The 19,713-nt window shown below is 27.7% G+C and overlaps 3 protein-coding genes across 3 annotated transcripts; 2 read left to right on the top strand and 1 right to left on the bottom strand.

Moving 5' to 3' along the window:
* Positions 1-512: 512 nt before the first annotated feature.
* Positions 513-2,618, bottom strand: LOC136079284 (uncharacterized). The gene has a single exon (XM_065795017.1). The coding sequence runs from the start codon at positions 2,616-2,618 to the stop codon at positions 513-515; it is 2,106 nt and encodes a 701-aa protein (XP_065651089.1).
* Positions 2,619-2,781: 163 nt separating this feature from the next.
* On the top strand, positions 2,782-3,510 carry LOC136079283 (uncharacterized). The gene has a single exon (XM_065795016.1). It carries the CDS (start codon positions 2,782-2,784, stop codon positions 3,508-3,510), a length of 729 nt encoding a protein of 242 aa, XP_065651088.1.
* Positions 3,511-7,748: 4,238 nt separating this feature from the next.
* On the top strand, positions 7,749-10,746 carry LOC136079672 (uncharacterized). The gene is made up of 4 exons (XM_065795840.1): positions 7,749-8,132; positions 8,227-9,436; positions 9,599-9,877; positions 9,994-10,746. Exons 1-4 carry the CDS (start codon positions 7,837-7,839, stop codon positions 10,345-10,347), a joined length of 2,139 nt encoding a protein of 712 aa, XP_065651912.1. The 5' UTR covers positions 7,749-7,836; the 3' UTR covers positions 10,348-10,746.
* The last annotated feature ends 8,967 nt before the right edge of the window (positions 10,747-19,713 follow it).

The raw sequence follows: 19,713 nt of genomic DNA, 5'->3' as shown, positions 1-19,713 counted from the left end.
CAAATATATAAATTTGCTGCTACTAATTTAAAAATAAATTATAATGAGTTGATAAAATACTGGACAATATATATATATATATATATATATATATATATATATATATATATATATATATATATATATATATATATATATATATATATACATATATATATATATATATATATATATATATATATATATATATATATATATATATATATATATATATATATATATATATATATATATATATATATATATATATATATATATATATATATATATATATATATATATATATGTTTCAATGTCATATCTTGTTGTACGTGAATATATATATATATATATATTTTTGAATATAAAGCATAAAAAACAGCTGCGTACAAACTAAATTTATTCTTCGTAATATTTCGATCTGCTTTTGCACAGATCGTCATCAGACGTAAAATATAATACAAAAAAAAAAAAACCGTTACAAATATTACTTAAAAACGTCAAAGAAGACATTAAAAAGAAGCCATAAATGATTACATAATAACGTAAATATAAAACTTGCAAATATTATTTGACTCCTTTTTTTGGATAATTTTTTGAAACAGAGGTCTCCAACTGTTTGTAGAAATTTTAATGCCATTGTCACGGTTCAGAAGTATTGGAGCATTTTTTATTTCTTGGTATGTTGAGGCGTAATTAATTTCAAGTGATTCTCTAACTTTGCGTTGATCGTACTCTGATTTTATTGCTAGAGTTTTCGGATTTGACCAATCAAACATGCCATTACATTCTCGACCATGTTCGGTTGCACCAGATGCATCCCATTTACCTTTTAAATAGTTTTTTTGATGTTCAATGCATCTCGTTAAAATCTTCTTTTTTGTTTCGCCTATGTATACACTGCCACAAGAGCATGTGAGTTTGTAGACACCGGGATTGCTATTTGGAATTAACTTAGACTTGTTGTTGCATAAGATGTTTTTTAACGTAGGTGGTGTAGTAAATATTATTCTGACGTTGTAAGGTTTAAGTTCTTTTCTTAGTTTTGGACCTATTCTTGGGAGCCATGGAAGTTTAACTGTATATTTAAATGTTTCTGTTTTATTATAATTTATTTTAGAAAGGTTGATTCTTTTCTGAATATAGTTCTTAGCAGTTGTTTCAAGCTTTAATCTATCGTGTCCATTTTCTGCAAACATATTTATTAAAAACTGTATTTCATCATCAAGATATTTTTTGGAACAAATTTTAACGGCACGAGATAAAAAACCTTTAAAAACACCCATAACTATTTTTGGATTAATGTTTGATGTAGGTTTTATTTGTATATTAGTGATAGCCGACTTTCTATGGATTTTGAAGTTATAGTATGAGTTATTAGTATTGGTTACAGTTATATCCAAGAAGTTTAATTCCTTTTTATTGTTTTCTTTTTCTGAAGTATATTTTATTGCTGGATCTTGTTCATTTAACAACTCCAGAAACTTATCATGATTTTGTATTGAGTCGAATCTTGCATGACTGTCATCTACATACCTTCTGTAAGTCTTTGGCGAAAATTGACCAACCTCAGCAATAATAAGAGCTTTTGCTTCCAAATGCTGTAAAAACGCTTCGGCAACTACGACCATTAAGGACAAACCTATAGGTCCCGAATTTGGTATAGATCTTATCTCATTTTTGTATAAAAAATAACATTGGTTAAGGCAGAGTTCGATCATTTCATGTATATCACTAAGAGTTAGTTTGGTTCTTTTTTTAAGATTATCAATATCGTTGTTTAAAATATCGATAATCACAGGAATTGCTCTGTCAATTGGAATGGAGGGATATAACGCCACCACATCAAAAGAAACTTGAATTTCACTTGGATCAATTAACCAAGATTTTGCTTCGTTGACAAACGAGGAGGAGTTTAATAATCTTGTTTTGTTTTTGTTTAAGGTTGGTTGTATAATTTTTACAAGATGTTCTGATGATCCATATGGTGGGGTACCTATAGTAGAAACGACTGGCCGCATTGGATAGTTCTTTTCTGGCTTGTGAGCTTTTATGACCCCATATAAACGTGGAGGTACGCAGTCAGAAGGGTACATTTGAAAATAAGTCTTGTTATCTAACTTTTTTTGTTTTCGTAACCTGCATAATAGTTTCTGGAATTTAGTCATAAGGGTTTGAGTTGGGTCATAGTTGATAGTTACTGAGTGTTTAATTTCCTCTTCCAATTTATAAAATGCGTCCTCTTCGTTTATAAGTACAAATCCTGTTCCTTTATCAAATGGATAAACTGCTAAACCATTCATTTTTTTCCTCAAATTATTTAAAGATAATCTTTGTTCTTTTGATAAATTATCGGGTAATCTATGTTTGATATTTTTAATAAGAATTTTACTCACGTTTTGTCGAATCTTTTCTGCATCAGATTTTTTACTCTTTTTTTCTAAATGTAAAGCAAAAGATTCGATCGGCGTTAAAATTTCCATATAAGGCAACTTTTTAAACGACGGTGCAAAATTTGGTCCAAGATTCAGGAGATTTATTGTGGAGGTGTCTAACCGAGTTTGCGATAAATTTAAGATTCCAGATTTAACTATATTTTTATTCAATCCGTTTGATTGTTTCTGTTTATTGTAAGTCATTTTATAAAGTTTTTCAAACTTATCTTTTAAATGTTTCTTTGTTTTCTTGGATATAACTGTAACCAATACTAATAACTCATACTATAACTTCAAAATCCATAGAAAGTCGGCTATCACTAATATACAAATAAAACCTACATCAAACATTAATCCAAAAATAGTTATGGGTGTTTTTAAAGGTTTTTTATCTCGTGCCGTTAAAATTTGTTCCAAAAAATATCTTGATGATGAAATACAGTTTTTAATAAATATGTTTGCAGAAAATGGACACGATAGATTAAAGCTTGAAACAACTGCTAAGAACTATATTCAGAAAAGAATCAACCTTTCTAAAATAAATTATAATAAAACAGAAACATTTAAATATACAGTTAAACTTCCATGGCTCCCAAGAATAGGTCCAAAACTAAGAAAAGAACTTAAACCTTACAACGTCAGAATAATATTTACTACACCACCTACGTTAAAAAACATCTTATGCAACAACAAGTCTAAGTTAATTCCAAATAGCAATCCCGGTGTCTACAAACTCACATGCTCTTGTGGCAGTGTATACATAGGCGAAACAAAAAAGAAGATTTTAACGAGATGCATTGAACATCAAAAAAACTATTTAAAAGGTAAATGGGATGCATCTGGTGCAACCGAACATGGTCGAGAATGTAATGGCATGTTTGATTGGTCAAATCCGAAAACTCTAGCAATAAAATCAGAGTACGATCAACGCAAAGTTAGAGAATCACTTGAAATTAATTACGCCTCAACATACCAAGAAATAAAAAATGCTCCAATACTTCTGAACCGTGACAATGGCATTAAAATTTCTACAAACAGTTGGAGACCTCTGTTTCAAAAAATTATCCAAAAAAAGGAGTCAAATAATATTTGCTAGTTTTATATTTACGTTATTATGTAATCATTTATGGCTTCTTTTTAATGTCTTCTTTGACGTTTTTAAGTAATATTTGTAACGGTTTTTTTTTTTTTGTATTATATTTTACGTCTGATGACGATCTGTGCAAAAGCAGATCGAAATATTACGAAGAATAAATTTAGTTTGTACGCAGCTGTTTTTTATGCTTTATATTCAAAAATATATATATATATATATATATATATATATATATATATATATATTTATATATATACACACACACAAATATGTAAGCTTTATAAATATATTTTTTTTTTTTTGTTCTTTTATCTTTACAATGTTGTGATTCTATCTATATAACTGATACAAATTTACAACTTTTATAAAATATATGATGGTAAGAGAAAAAATAAAATCTCACAACTTTATAGAATACAAAAAATATAACTACAGGGTATCATTATTATTAAAAGAACGCGGGAAACTTGCAGAAGACCAGATGGTCTTGTCATCAAGAAACCGTTTGTACTAGTAATATTTTTGTATTTTTGTTTTTACATGTTTCTAGTTTCACAAAATATAATGGTAGTTCATTTTATATTGGATTCACATATAATAAAATGTAAGATAAAAAATAATTGATAAATGCTAGATTTTGCACACATAAATATATGATTAGGCATAAATAAAATTATTTTTGATTTATATATTTTTTATATTATTATTTGTTATTGAAGTTTTTTGGGATTTTCGTTTCAACGTTAATTTTGGCTCTAGTTTCAGTATTAGTTTAGTGTAAGTTCATATAATTGTTTATATTTAAAACGAATTTTTTTAGTAAGATTTTCAAACAATTTAGGTTATCTAATTTTGTAATTATGGCATTTCTGGATATCAGTTTATTATAGAGATAGGGACCGCGATATGAAATTGTGAAACGCGATAGTTTTGTTTTTCTAAACGGTATAATAAAGTTTCCTACTTCTCGAGTGTCATATCTATTTCTATTGCTTTTAAAGAAATCATTTGAGAAATGTGATGGGACAAGCCCGAGTTTATATTTCAGCATAAACAATAAGTTTTGATAAATGTTTATTCTATAGACGTTTAGTGCATTAAGGAGTTTTAACAAAGGTTCAGCATGAGTAAATTTGTCTTTTTTATAGACAATTCTAACGGCATGTTTTTGACGTCGATAAAGTGATTTCAAATTGGATTTATTGGTACTTGCCCATGCTATATTACCATATGTATAATAGGTCTGTATAAATGAGAAATAAAGATGTTTTAGATTTTCTTGGGATAACATTGGTCTAGCTTTGTATAGCACGCCTATGTTTTTTGTTATTTTTGTATTTAAATAGTCAATGTGTGCTTTCCATGAAATATTTTCGTCAATTAGTAAACCTAGAAATTTTGTTATTGAGGTTCTTTCAATATTTTTGTTTTCTATTTTTAGCAATGGTAATATATTAGGTATTTTTTTTCTTTTTTGGTTGGGATGGAATAAAATGTAATTGGTTTTTTTCTGTGTTTAAAGATAATTTATTAGATTTTAGCCAGATATTAAGTTTTTCAAGTTCGATATTCGTTGTTTCAAAGAGTTCTTCAATAGACTGAGATGAATAAAATAAATTAGTATCATCTGCAAACATTATTACATCAAGTTTGTTTAAGACTTTCGGAAGATCGTTAATGTATATTAAGAACAATAAGGGAGCTAGAATGGAACCTTGGGGAATGCCACATTTAATCTTAAGCAATTTTGAACAGATATTTTCATCAGTATTAACACATTGCTGTCTGTTTAGCAAAAAAATTTTAAAGCAGAGTAATGCAACATTTTTTACGCCATATTTTTCCAATTTTTTGAGCAGGATAGCATGATCAACAGTATCGAATGCTTTCGATAAATCTATAAAGATTCCTAAAACAAATTCTTTATTAACAAATGAGTAGTTGATGCTATTTACAAGATCTACGATTGTATGTTCGGTTGCATGTTGCTTTTGAAAGCCGAATTGTTTTGTATTTAAGATATTGTTGTTTGTTATATATTGGTATAATTTATTATAAATTATTCGTTCGAGGAGTTTTGAGAATACAGGAAGAATTGAGATTGGTCTATAATTGTTTAGTAAGTATAGTTCTCCAGTTTTATATATTGGTACAATTTTTGCAATTTTCAATTTCTCTGGAACGGTTCCTGTTGTAATTGAAGATTTAAATATTTCGAAGAGGGATTTCTTTATTATCGGAAAGATACTCATTACAATATTGCTACAAATTTCATCAATTCCTGGTGCTTTGTTGATTTTTAAAGAGTTTTTTGCATTTTCGAGTTCTTCATAGCTTAATCCGTTGAAAGTTAGTTCGCTATTTAGATCAGTAAAATAATTTTCAAAGGAGTTATTTGCGGTTTGAATTTTAGACGCCATGTTAGGGCCAATATTTGCGAAGAAATTGTTGAATTGTTCGGCAATAGAGTTCTTATCGTTGTGTTCTATTTCATTTATAATAATTCTATCTGGTAAGCTGTTTGTTTTTATATACTTTTTTCCGATTATTTCTTTCATGATGTTCCATGTTTTTTTGGTATCTCCATTTGTTTTTTGAAGTAATTTAGAATAATAAACTTTTTTAGAATGTTTTCTGATTTTTTCGAAAAGATTTTTATATTGTTTATAAGTAGATAGGTTTTCTTCATTTCTGTTTTTCAAATATTTAACATATAGTCTTTGTTTAGTTTTTGAAGATTTTTTGATTCCGCTGGTGATCCATGGACAGCTCAAATGTTTTACTTTTATTTCTTTTTCTTTGATTGGAAAATGATTATTATAGTGTTTTAGAAAAATATCTGTGAAAGTATTATATGCAGAGTTTTTGTTCCCAAGGTTACATTCTTGATACACTTTAACCCAATCTACTGCCGATAGTGCGTCTTTAAAACATTTAATAGAATTTTTATTTCTTTTTCTTTTATAAATTTTTTTTTTCGAGTTATTATTTATTTTTGTATCATGTTTTATTGTAAAGTAAATTGGAAAATGATCTGTTATATCAATTTTTATTATTCCTGCTTTTAAGGAGGTATCTAGAAATGAGTTTGTTAGTATGTTATCTATAGCTCTATATATATCTAAAGCTATAATATAACTATATATATCTATAGCTATAATATAATTATTAATAAGCCAGAGCGCCAAATATATGTATATATATATACATATATATATATGTATATATATATATATATATATATATATATATATATATATATATATATATATATGTATATACATATATATATAAATATATATATATACATATGTATGTATATACATACATACATATATATATATATATATATATATATATATATATATATATATATATATATATATATATATATATATATATATATATATATATATATATATATGTATATATATATATATATATATATATATATATATATATATATATATATATATATGTATATATATGTATATATATATATATATATATATACATATATATATATATATATATATATATATATACAGGGGCACACAGAGACTTCTAGATGCCCAAGAAGATCATTAAAGGTGGTGGTACGGCCACCACCAAAATAAAAATAATAAAGCACTTCTAGTATTTTTAAATGTCTGATGATGTACTATAAATATCTCCTGTGTATGTATATATATATATATATATATATATATATATATATATATATATATAATATATATATATATATATATATATATATATATATATATATATTAGGGTGGTTCAAAAATAGGTCATGTCAAAAATTTGAAAAGAGCCCTTGCTTATGATCTGCCTTGACCCCAAAATAGTACTTAAAATTTTTTAAAAAATTTTTTTTGATCATTGCAAAGGTTCCCACAGAGGGCAAAAGGGTCAATTTTTGCCCCGTTTAAATGAAAACTTTACCCCGCTTGTGGGACCCTTAAACTTCAACCATTAAAAAAAAAAAACTATCCAATAACATGGTAATGAGTTATACAACTTATGTTTAAGGGGCTCTTTTCAAAAATAAACATTCAAAGAATTTCATTTTTTCAACAAAAAGCGGGTTTTTTGTAGGTATTTTCAAAATATCTTACATTTCAATTTTTTTGTATAATTTAATATTTGAAAACATAACTTTTTTGCTGAACAATTTTTGTTTTGAATAAAGAATAAAAAAGATTTTAAATAAAATAAAAAATAAATATCTCATTTTCAAAATTAAAATATAATCTTGTTATTTCATCTAATATACTTATATGTAAACATTTAATTTTAGACTAACATAAAATATTAATAATTTATATGATGCCACCCAAAAAGAAAATTGAAAGAGTTGATGATACTTTTTTAGTGGGAAAAAGAAATTGTACTATTCCTAACAATAAATTTGCAACTACACAAGAAATTCTTCAATACTACAACTTTCTGAGAAAATCTAAACCTGAAGTTAAACTGAGTTTTATTGTAGGATGTCCAAACAAAAGTGGATCATTCTCACCAAATTATCCTACCAGTCAGTTACATTGCTGCATAATATCTAAACTTGTAGTTCCATGGACACGTGGTGGATTTGAAGTAATTACAACTCAGAAGCTAAGGTAATGATAGATCAAACTGTATAACCTTATCAAAACACTAAAATATATTTTTAAGTTTTTATAAGCATTTAATAATAATAATTTCATTTTATAGGATCAAGGTCACAAAAATGGTGAAAGACTGGATGAAGCTGAAAAGCCTAAGCAAAAGAAACAACGCTGCTGAAGTTAAAAAAAGAAAGAACTTTAAAGAAAATATGAAAAAGGTTTTCTGGATTGGAGAAAACCCACTAAATATGATTGAAAAAATAAGAAAAGATAGGTTGAGAAACCAAAATGACAAAGAGGAAGACATAGCTTTTCTTAAAGACCAATTAGAGGAAAGGAAAGGAAAGTTAGGGGGATTGGATAAGAGATTTCAATATTCATTAAAAAGAAAGTATAAATCTAAATGGAGTTATAATAAATTAAACAATGTATCAGATACTGATTCTGAAAATTCATTAAGTTCTTTTAATACCAATAAAAGCAATTCAAGTGATAGTGAATTTGAAATTGAGTCATATATTGATCCTACAAATTCTGTCAACATACCAAAGGATATCTTGCACCGTACTGCTCACACAGCAGTTGGAGAGGGTTTAACTCCACATCAACATACAGCAATTCTTAGCAGTATTATTGTCAATTCTGGAGGATGCATGTCTGAGTTTGTATGCTCTAAATCTTCATCATACAGAGCAGCAGAGAATGCTGTGGTAATGGGTGCAAATGAAATCAGAGACCATATAAAAAGCATTTCTAAATCTTCAAATTCTCTGATAACAATTCATTTTGATGGAAAAATTGTGAAAGAACTTACTGAAGGAAAACAGTTTTCAAAAGATAGGTTAGCTGTTCTTGCTAGGATTAAAGGACAAACCGAGTTACTTGGAATTCCAGTAATCGACTCAGGTTCTGGAGAACACCAAAAAGAAGCTATAGAAGAACTTATTTCTAACTTTGGATTAGAGGATAAAGTTCAGTGTCTTTGCTTTGATACCACTAGCGCCAACACAGGTAAAGCAAAAGGAGCTTGTAGCAGAATCATTGTGCACTTTCAGCGCCCTATGTTAATAACTGCATGTCGACACCATATTGTTGAGCGTCATGTTACCCATTTTTGGGAGCTTTATCCAAGTAGTCATACTTCAGGACCAGAAAACAAATTATTTAAACTTCTGAAGAACCATTGGAATGATCTAGATACTGCAAATCAAGATTTAAAAAGATTATCAACTCCTGTTGATTCCTGGACTAATGAACAAAGGCTGAGTGCTATTCAATTTTGCAGATATATAATTAGCACTAAAGTTTTTAAGAAGGTGAGTAACAATAGCTTTATAAATTAATTTAAAATCTAATTATCTCTTCTTACTTCCAAAAAATAGTATAGTAAAGTAGTACTTCACATATAATTTTCCAGTTTTACAAATTTGTAGTAAGTAATTTAAGTTATTATAACTTAGGAAAAAAAATTTGTTTAGGATGGAAAGTTTCGTAAAGATTATCAAGAATTGGCTGAACTTACATTGATGGTACTGTCACACACTGACAGGTTTAAACTTCACAATCCTGGAGCTGTTCATCATGCCAGATTCATGGGTAAAAGTTTATTTTACCTAAAACTGTTTCTACTTATGGAAAAAATCCCTGAAATCAATGAAGACAGCAAGGATGAAATCACTGAAATGACAAAGTTTCTTTCCATTTTTTACACTGAATGGTTTCTTAAAGCGGAGCTAAGTTCAACTGCTCCAACGCAGGTACACGGTCTGAATAATTGTTTTAAAATAAAGATATAATTTTGAATAAATACAAAAAGTAGGTATATTATTTATTTTTAAATTAAACATTGAAAAATCTAACCCTTAACTATTAGGATATGAAAGCATACTGGCAGATGAAACGGTTTGAGGAATTGAATAAAGCTGGAGCTCAAGCTGTTTCTGAATCCATTATGCGACATACTTGGTACCTTGACCCATATTTAGTCATTATAGCAATTGCAGATCAGAAATGTAAAGAACGTAGCAACATGGCTAAGAGACTATTTGGTCTAAAACAACCCTCTATAGAGGAGTATTCCTTAGAAAGACAGGTGTTGGATAAAGACATTCTGAAGAACTTAAACTTTTCACAGGATGAGCCTCCCAGTTTAGTTCCACTAGTTACAGAGAAGTCCTGGCTTATATTTGACATGCTTGGTCATGGAAAGCTGAGGTTCAATGGATGAAGCTTCCTGCAGAGTATTGGATTTTAAATGATTTCTATCAAGAATTTGCCAAGAACAGCCATCATGAATCTTGATGTTGTGAATGATTGTTCAGAAAGAACAGTCAAATTAGTTCAACAACTTGTTAATAAAGCACATTCAGAAGAGAAAAGGCAAGATACGTTTCTTTTTACTATTGTGTACAAGCGAAATCGAAATGGTAGAAAAAAGTCGGATCATGCCAAAGCTGCACTCAATAGTATTATTTAATATCTACTTTTTGAAACACTTGTAAATGTTTGGTTTTTATTTTTGAAACACTTGTAAATGTTTGGTTTTTGTTTTGTATTGGTAAAGTTTTTTTTATTGTATTCAAACAAATACTTATTTTTTTTAAAAAAACATTTTATGTTTTGATGATTTTCAATGTTTTATCATTCTTCTGAATGTTACTTAAAAAACTATTTATGAAAAGAGCCCCTTAAACTTAAGTTGTATAACTCATTACCATGTTATTGGATAATTTTTTTTCAAAATTGGTTAAAATTTAAGGGTCCCACAAGCGGGGTAAAGTTTTTCTTAAAACGGGGCAAAAATTGACCCTTTTGCCCTTTGTGGGGACCTTTCCGATGATCAAAAAAATTTTTGTAAAAAAATTTAAGTACTATTTTGGGGTCAAGGCATATCATAAGCTAGGGCTCTTTTCAAATTTTTGACATGACCTATTTTTGAACCACCCTAATATATATATATATATATATTTATATATATGTATATATATATAAATGTATGTATATATATATATATATATATACTAATAATAAACTTTATGTGTTAGAGGTATTTTTCAAACTTTGACAACAAAATGCTTACGATTAGTTCTGTAACAATATATTTCCTCAGCCTAATTATAGATTGTGTCTTGATTTGAAACTGTATTCATATCTGAGAAAAAATTTTTTGTTTGTTTAAAAATATGGTTTTTCTTACTTATAAGTTTTCTATCTGTCATAGATAGTAAAATTTTTAAGTAAGAAGAACTATATTTTAAACAAAAAAAAAATTGTATTCTCAGATATGAATGCATTTTCAAATCTAGACACAATTTATCTAACTTAAAACGAAAAAATTATTAAATTCTAACGCTTAAATAATTAGAAAAAGAGTTACAATTTTATAAACAAATAACGCCTTAGAAAGCTAGATAATTGTCGGCGAAAAACCGAAATTTTTGTATATTGATACATTTAAATGTTATAACAAATTTTTTTTTTCAACATGCAAACTATCTTTATAATAATTTAATTCTAAGAAACAAAATAAACATGAACGTGTTGCATAAAATTATAAATTTATGGTTACAAATTTAATATTCCCTTTGTAACCAATAACCGTAGCCATCTTTAAAATTATATATTTTATAATTGTCATTGCGCTTGCGTATAATAACTTGGCGCTTCTAAATGACCGTGCACTATCATTATATCACTACCGCGCTGGTAGTGATTTATATTAGCCATATACATTAATAATATAAACTCAAATTATTTCGACAACTGCATCTCTTATGCAACAGTGAAAGTATGAACGAATAAAAAACAATTAAAAAAAGAAATTTACTAGTTCAAACAATTAATGTATAGTATTTTTTATATTCCTTTTCCAACTGATTCAGAATAAAACATTGTCTAGTTTGCTGCTATCAAAAGTTGAAACTAGATGAATAGGAAGGATAGATAACTTGTAAAAATTCATTTTCACTTGAGATTCTGTGGTTCAAAATCTAATCAAAACTCCTCTCTGGCTATGCCGTCATCATATTTTTTAATTATTCTTTGGGTCATTTTGGAAACTTTTTTTTTGAAAACTGGAAAAATCTTTCCTGAAAAAATGCAAATTAAAGTTGCGTTTCCTTTAGGTTCGAAATATATACATACAAATAAACATATAGAACGAATTCAAATAAAATTTCTTCTCTTTAGGGCAAGACTACACAAAACAAAATTTTTAAAGTTTTCAAAAATTATTTGTTGATTTAGTACAATAAAAATAATTTTTCAGCTTCTTTTATGAGTACTAAGACAGATAATTATTTTACTGAAAAAAAGTATTGTTCATAAGAAATATTTCCTATTAATATAAAAATCCGCATCTCTTTCGACTTAACTACACAATCCTAATTATGATATGCTTTAGGCTAAAAATGAAAATAATCAAATCAAAATCAGCAGCACTCAAAAATGCTTGTTTTTTTTTCATTGTTTGCATTCTTATGTGTAAAGGATCATATTTTTTTGCAGACGTGCACTTTTCAAAATTTTTGTTTTTTTGACCTGCCCTAATTCAAAAAAGAAAAGTTTTTTCTATAACTTGTTTTTTAGCCTGCTTAAAACTTGTTGATAATCTTAATAAAACGCCACTTTTTTTCTTATTAAGCTCAATTTAAAAGCTAATTTTTAAAAGTAAAATATATTTTTGATAATTAAAAAGCATCTTTGACGTTTAAAGTTGATACAAAATTATTACCATCCCCCTCTTACTTCCTTACATTCAATTTTTTTTGGACGATATTTTAGCATAAAAACGCAAATCTTTTATATCAAATTTGGCATCCGGCTACTGTCTTGTAAAAGGCCTGCTAGGCAAAGACTAAAGGGGTAAACAGATTCTATCTGTCGACAAGAATTATTTGCAAAAAATGCTATGGAGTGTCCGCCTTAATAACATTATAGTTCTTTATTAGAAATTTATTTTCAAGGTGGCATTTTGACGAAAGCTCGGTTCGTTTGTTAAGCAAACTTAATGGTGATGTAATAATGTGGTTTTTTTCTGTCAAGCATAAATTGCAAATTTTACCACCAGGTTTGAATGGCTTAGCTTGATCGATATATATATATATATATATATATATATATATATATATATATATATATATATATATATATATATATATATATATATATATATATATATATACATAGCCCAGACTATATATAGCCTTGGGTCTAATGTGTTAAAATATCTTTAACTGATGATATATAGGAATAGATGCGTGTATATTCAATATATTCAGGACTAGGTGCGTGCGCGAATATATTCAAATTAAGAAATAAAATCCGTTAAAATATCGAAATAAACAATGTAGTGAGTTGATAAAACTCACTATATTGTTTATTTGTGGCTTTTTTCTATATTTTATGACTGACGTCATAAAATAGTAAAGGTGTGGCTTTTTTCTATATTTTATGACTGACGTCATTAAGTATAGAAAAAAGCCACACCTTTACTATTCACCAGTGTCAAATTCCGAAACGAGAAATTTTTTACTATATTTACTTTTGGAAATAACCTCACATCTTATATTCATTAGATTAGTATTTATATAAGCTAATATTTTATATTTTGTTTGTTGCTTAAGAGATTATATTGTGCCTTAAGAGATTAAACTTCTTTAAATGCTCAGCATCACTTTTGTATTTATAGATGTTAGAAGAATTAACGTGGTTCATTTTGTATTAAAAGTTAAGTCAATTTAAAAGAAGTCTTACTTATGCTAATAAAGAATCTTTACAGTCTGACGTTATAAGTCACTTGACATGTGAATGATAGAACACTGGACCAGCCTATATAACGAATATTTGCAATAAAGTGGCAAATAAACCCCCAGAAACATTTTTTCGAGAACCGCACTTGTGATAAATATATTTAAGCAATGCCTTTTATCATAACTATTAAGTACGTCACTCTCTTAACTTAACAACCTCAAGTTTGAGCTTGGTAAGTTTACTTTGGTTAACAATTAACGTTAAAAAAAAAACAAAAAAAAGCGAAACAATTAATATTATTGCAATGGTTTGGTTATTTAAAAATATATTTACACTATATATATTACTGAAAGCAAGCATTAAGAAATAAACTTACCTTCCTACTATTTTATGTAAATTTTTTTCTACGTGATTTCATTTCCAGCGGGTAAAAAACGTTTGTTGGACGTCTGAAGAACATCATACGGACTTGTTACGACTATAAGGTGTTGTATAGACGTCTTAAGGACGTCTGTGTCCACTGGGTTGAAGTAAAATAATTTATTGATAATTCAAAGTTAACGCTCTCAGCAAGCTCACATTCAATTAAAATTAAATCCAAAAAGACATCACTTTGTCATTGTTGATTACAGATAACTTTTGATGTCTTTTAGTCTACTGAAAGTTCTCTCGTCATAAGCAGATGTAAACGAGTCAAATCGATTTAAAAAAAATAAAAATAAAAAACTTCTTCCATTTACATTTTTAGAAAGAAAATGTTTTAAAAGGTACAAAAACAAATTGAGCTTAACGATGAAGTTCAAAATTACTTAAAGTTTTCAAAACATTTGAATAACTAAAATAGCTAGAGAACAAATAATGAACATCATAGTTTTTAGAGGGTAAAAATAATAAGTCACAACATGTAATTTTACTGAATATTAATAATGTTTTTGGCCGTTGGCAAAAGACTTTCATTGGTTTATTTTTAAATTATTTAATCAAAAGTTACCATTTCGATGTCTGGCCTCGAAATAAAAATTTATTTTAGTCCATGTCATTCAAAATTTATTATGGTATTTTTTAAAAATACACTTAGTAGACCAACGAACAATTGAATTAATCCATTAGTCATAGTTATTTTTGATTTGGTCAACGGACTTGCAACAACAAAATCTGGTTGACTATTTCAATAAAGCACTACACGATTGCATAAAAAGTTATGCTTGTCTGAATTCCTTTAAATCTCTCTACGGACTCTGTATTCTGCACTGCGTAAACCACCAACTAGGCCATCGGCTGTTAATGGACTGAGAGTAAGCTTTTGCCACTATATTAAAGTTCTTAAGAATTTTAAAATATTGGACCATGTTGCGAGTGTTCTTTCAACGCAGTATTCTCTACTTGAATACGACTTCCAGCATCATCCACCATGTAAAGAGAGTCATTGAGACGCAATGATCTGAAATTTTAAAACTTTACATTTTTTTTACTTTATTTTTTTATTTTATTATTACGCTGATGCTGAAATCAATATACCACACTTTAGAAAGTATAACTTTTTTTTTCATTAAATCCTCTAATATATCATGAGCAAAATGTGTGATTGCTTGATGAGTAGAATGACCAGATTTAAAACCAAATTGTTTAATGTGGAAACTATTATTTTTGATTATGAAAGAAGAGAACCTATTGCACATAATTCGTTCTAGAGTTTTTGAAAAATATTTAAGAACCGATTTTGGGATACAATAAGTAATTCCATAAGGATCACCAGATCTGATAATTGGAACTACTTTAGTAATTTTGAACTTTCCCGGTAAAACTTTCTCATTTGAAAATAAGTTAAAGATATAAAAAAGCGGAATTGTTATAACTTTTATTGAATTTAAAATGATATTACCATTTACATTGTCGACCCTTTTACTTTTTTTGGCTAAATTAAATAAACTGCGCTTAATAACTTTTTTACCGCTATTTTATTACTAGACGTAATATTGATACTATAAGAGACTAAATATTTATCAAAGTTGGTTTTAGAGGATTCAATTTTTAATGCCAAAGAAGGGCCAACGTAAACAAACAATTTATTAAGTGTTTCAGCTACTCATTTTTTTTTTCTATAACATAGTTGTTATCAATTTTGAGAAATTTTGGAAAAGTATTTCTGTCTGAAATGAATTTTTGTACCAATGACTTGCTTAATTGATATTTGTTTTTTCTGCATTTTTCTCTGTCAATTTAGTTGTTGCTTTTTCTATATCTTGATATTTACTTTTGTTTAACTAATCTATGTAATGTGTAATAAAGGTTTTAATATTGTATGTAGTAGTGTATGTATATACTTTTTTAATTTAAGTTTGCCTTTATTTTGTTTTTTTTATATTTTTTTTACAAAAATTTTTTTCTCTCACTCTATCCTTTTGAACTTATGTCATTAAAATTTTTGTTTTCTCTTCCATTTTTTCTCACTTATCTTATCCGTTCAATCTCTCTTTTTTTTTTTACATTTTTCTTAGCCTTACTCCTTTAATATTTTTAGTCTGATTATTGTTCCTATTACTTCTTTTTTTTATTACTTGTATTAATATATTTTACTTTCTTTATAATTTCCTTGTCTTAATATTTTTTTAATTTATTTGTTTATTTTATTAAGGTGTCACTCCATTGACTAGTTTTTAACTATATGAATGACACCGAACCAAACCTTGTAAATTATAATTAATTTTGAAATTATTGATTTTATGATTAAATAAATGAATGAAAAAAAAAAAGAAAAGTATATCATAGTTTAAGGTAAAAAAGTAATTTTTTTACCGAGTGTGCGTCCACTTAGCACCTTCTCATTTGGTCATCTTTTTATTTTTTTAATTTTTTTTCAAGACCACACTCTTTAGAGGTAATTTCTGATTTAATTAACCATGCGCTTTTTTTGCTCCTCTGCCAATATTGTTGTTATTGGTGACTTTAATGCTCATCACACTGAATAACTTGGCTGTAACACCACTGACCGTTCTTGCACTAAAGAGCATAATCTCTGTACTTTTCAAATTCTTACTCAGATAGTTGACTTTGTCAATCATTTTCCAGACAACCCTAATTTTTCTTGTACTTCTTCTTTGTGTTCATCCTATTATAATACTACTACTTACTACTACCCTAATGCTGATTAGGATTCATTTTGTGATTTTTTTAGTGACACTCCTTGAGCTGATGTCTTTTCTCATAGGGCTAATAAAAACTTTTTTATTTTATTGTAGGACCCGATTCAAAACGAATTTACTCTATGGTTTTTATCTCTTCGTGCAGCTGTTAAATATAATTCTAATAATTTTTTCATCTTTTTTTAAAAGAATAACTTTGTTGAAAACAAACGCTTTTTAATTGTTACAAAAAATCAGACCATTCAAATGAAGATGCAATGTTTAACTATCTTAATGACGCCGTTGAAGATTCTCGCCTCTAGAATCTTTATAAGTAAAGTCTCTAGAGCCTAACACAAAAGTATCACAAAAGTGTTTTCCAGAACTTTCTTCAATTCTGTCTAAACAATTTAATAAGTGCTTGACTGAACCTTGTTTTCCTCTCTGCTGGAAATGATATCTGTGGTTACAAAAACTCTGGAGAACATTCTGACCTCTCTACATACTATCCAATTATTATTTTCTCTATTATTAGCAAGGTATTTAAGTTTTTAATCAACAGGTTTTTAACATCTCATTTTGAGTCTAATAAATTACTTTGTTATGAATATGGTTTTTAAAACAGATTTTGATCCTCTCGTTCTACGACTAACCTGCTAATTGTTGTGAATGAAAGGTTCAATTATGAATTAAATGGAGGCGGCGATGCAAGGTATATTGATCTAAAGTTTTTAATAAAGTTTCTGCATGCTGTTTTTCTCCATTAGCTTGCTTCATATGGTGTACTTGGTAGAATTTTTAAAATAATCAAATTATTTCTTTCTTACCACTTTCTTAATGTTATTCTTAAAGACCAACATTCTTCTTCATTTCCAGTAAATTCCAGTGTACCTTAAGGTTCTATCCATGGTATATATTAATATGGCTAAGAAACAATATAAGATATATTGTTTCTTGCTACATTAAAAATGTTCCTGACAATCTTTGATTTAAAATGGCTCTATTTGCTGACAACTGAACTAAAAGTGTTCTTTTTTTGTTCGCTTAGAACAAGCAGTTTAGAACAGGCAGCAGATTTTGAATCTAATCTCGCTTCTTTAACAGTTGTAACAGCTTGTGAGTATTAACTCAAACAAAACTCAGTTCTTTACTGCAAACAACTATCGCAATAATGTCGACAATGCCAATCCTGGGTTCTCGTTTTTACATCTTATCGTATTATTGTTCACTACTGACCTCTCATGGAAACCACATAAAAATTTTTTGAAAAACTTGCTTCTGCTAAAGTTGCTTCTCTTTATCATGCTTGCCATTATCTTACTCCTAATTCCATTCTCTACCTCTACAAATTTTTTCCCTGTATGAAATACTGTTGCGACTCAAAATAAACTACAAAACAAAATAACACACAAATTAATTTTTAAAAAAATCGTCTTACATAAACACGAGTTCAATAAAATGCTTTAACGACTTCTATATGCCGCAAAGAAATAATGAAATCCTTGCTTTGATCAAATTCCTAAGAGAATCGGTTAAATCACGCAATGCGTTAAAATTGCTACGCAATGAGGTCATTTCCTTAAAAAGCATATGTGGTTTGATCAAATTCCTGAACTATTTTAGTAAAATGTTAAAAGATTGTAAAATTAATAGATAGCACTCTACGCATGTTTTACCTGTTTGTCAGCCGATTTAGCAGCACTTTTCGCATATTCTACCTATTTGTCAATCAATGCAGCAACAATTTTTTTTGAAAATACTATTTTTTTATTAAACTATGTTTATTGTTTTAGTATTTTGATGAAAATGCTTTGATAAAAATCATAAGAATAATAAAAATGCTAATGTGGGCAAAACTACATAAAAAATGAACCATCAATAACTGTAAACATAGACCAACGTGTTGAAGTTTCAAATCTTTGGTTTTAAGAGAAGATTATTTTTCTGAAAAAAAAATCTTCAAATGTAGGACAAAAAAGAGCGTATTATCGACTGTAAAACACGTTGGATGTAGTGTTAAGTTGTGCCAAGGATTGGAATGCCACAGGTGACAGTAAAAATAGAGGGAGTAATGACAAAAGTAGCTTACGTGTACATATAAAAATTCATGCCATGCTGAGTTCGAGAATGATCAAATATTGAAAAGAATGATTTAGCCTCCCCAATCACAAGTTCATATGATTTTCATGAGAGGAATTAAAGGTAATGTCAAAAACTTAAGCCTAATGATGTGTAAGATGTGGAAAAAACTTTATAGTTAGCAGCATAAATTTGACCTCAACAAATCGGATAAGTTGTTAAGTAGAATGCCAAGAACATGTAAAGCGGTTATAGTCTCCAAGGGTGATTAATAGGCAAGTAACTTTTAAACTATTCTAATGGGACTTAATATTAATTATTTTGTAAACCTTATGAATAGAAAGTTAACATATAATTAAGGCAGATTTTATTTTCAGTTTTTCTTTTGATAATAAGTAAAACTTTGATATCTTATATTGGAGAATACAACCATTTGATTAATTATGGACGGTGGTGTTTATAAATATAAAAACTTGTATAATTAAAATAGCCAAGTAAATGTATCTTTATAAATATAAATAACAGTAAATGCATTTTTATGAATATTATCAAAAACATTTCCAGCTATTGAGTAAATGAAAAAATTTTGAGACGTGAAAAACTTTTTAAAATAAGATTTTTTTATTAGTTAGAGACATAAA

Source organism: Hydra vulgaris, chromosome 04, assembly GCF_038396675.1.
Source record: "Hydra vulgaris chromosome 04, alternate assembly HydraT2T_AEP".
In the NCBI taxonomy this organism is placed as follows: domain Eukaryota; kingdom Metazoa; phylum Cnidaria; class Hydrozoa; order Anthoathecata; family Hydridae; genus Hydra; species Hydra vulgaris.
The sequence above is the reverse complement of the archived record's forward strand: the minus strand, read 5'-3'. Positions and strand labels throughout refer to the sequence as shown.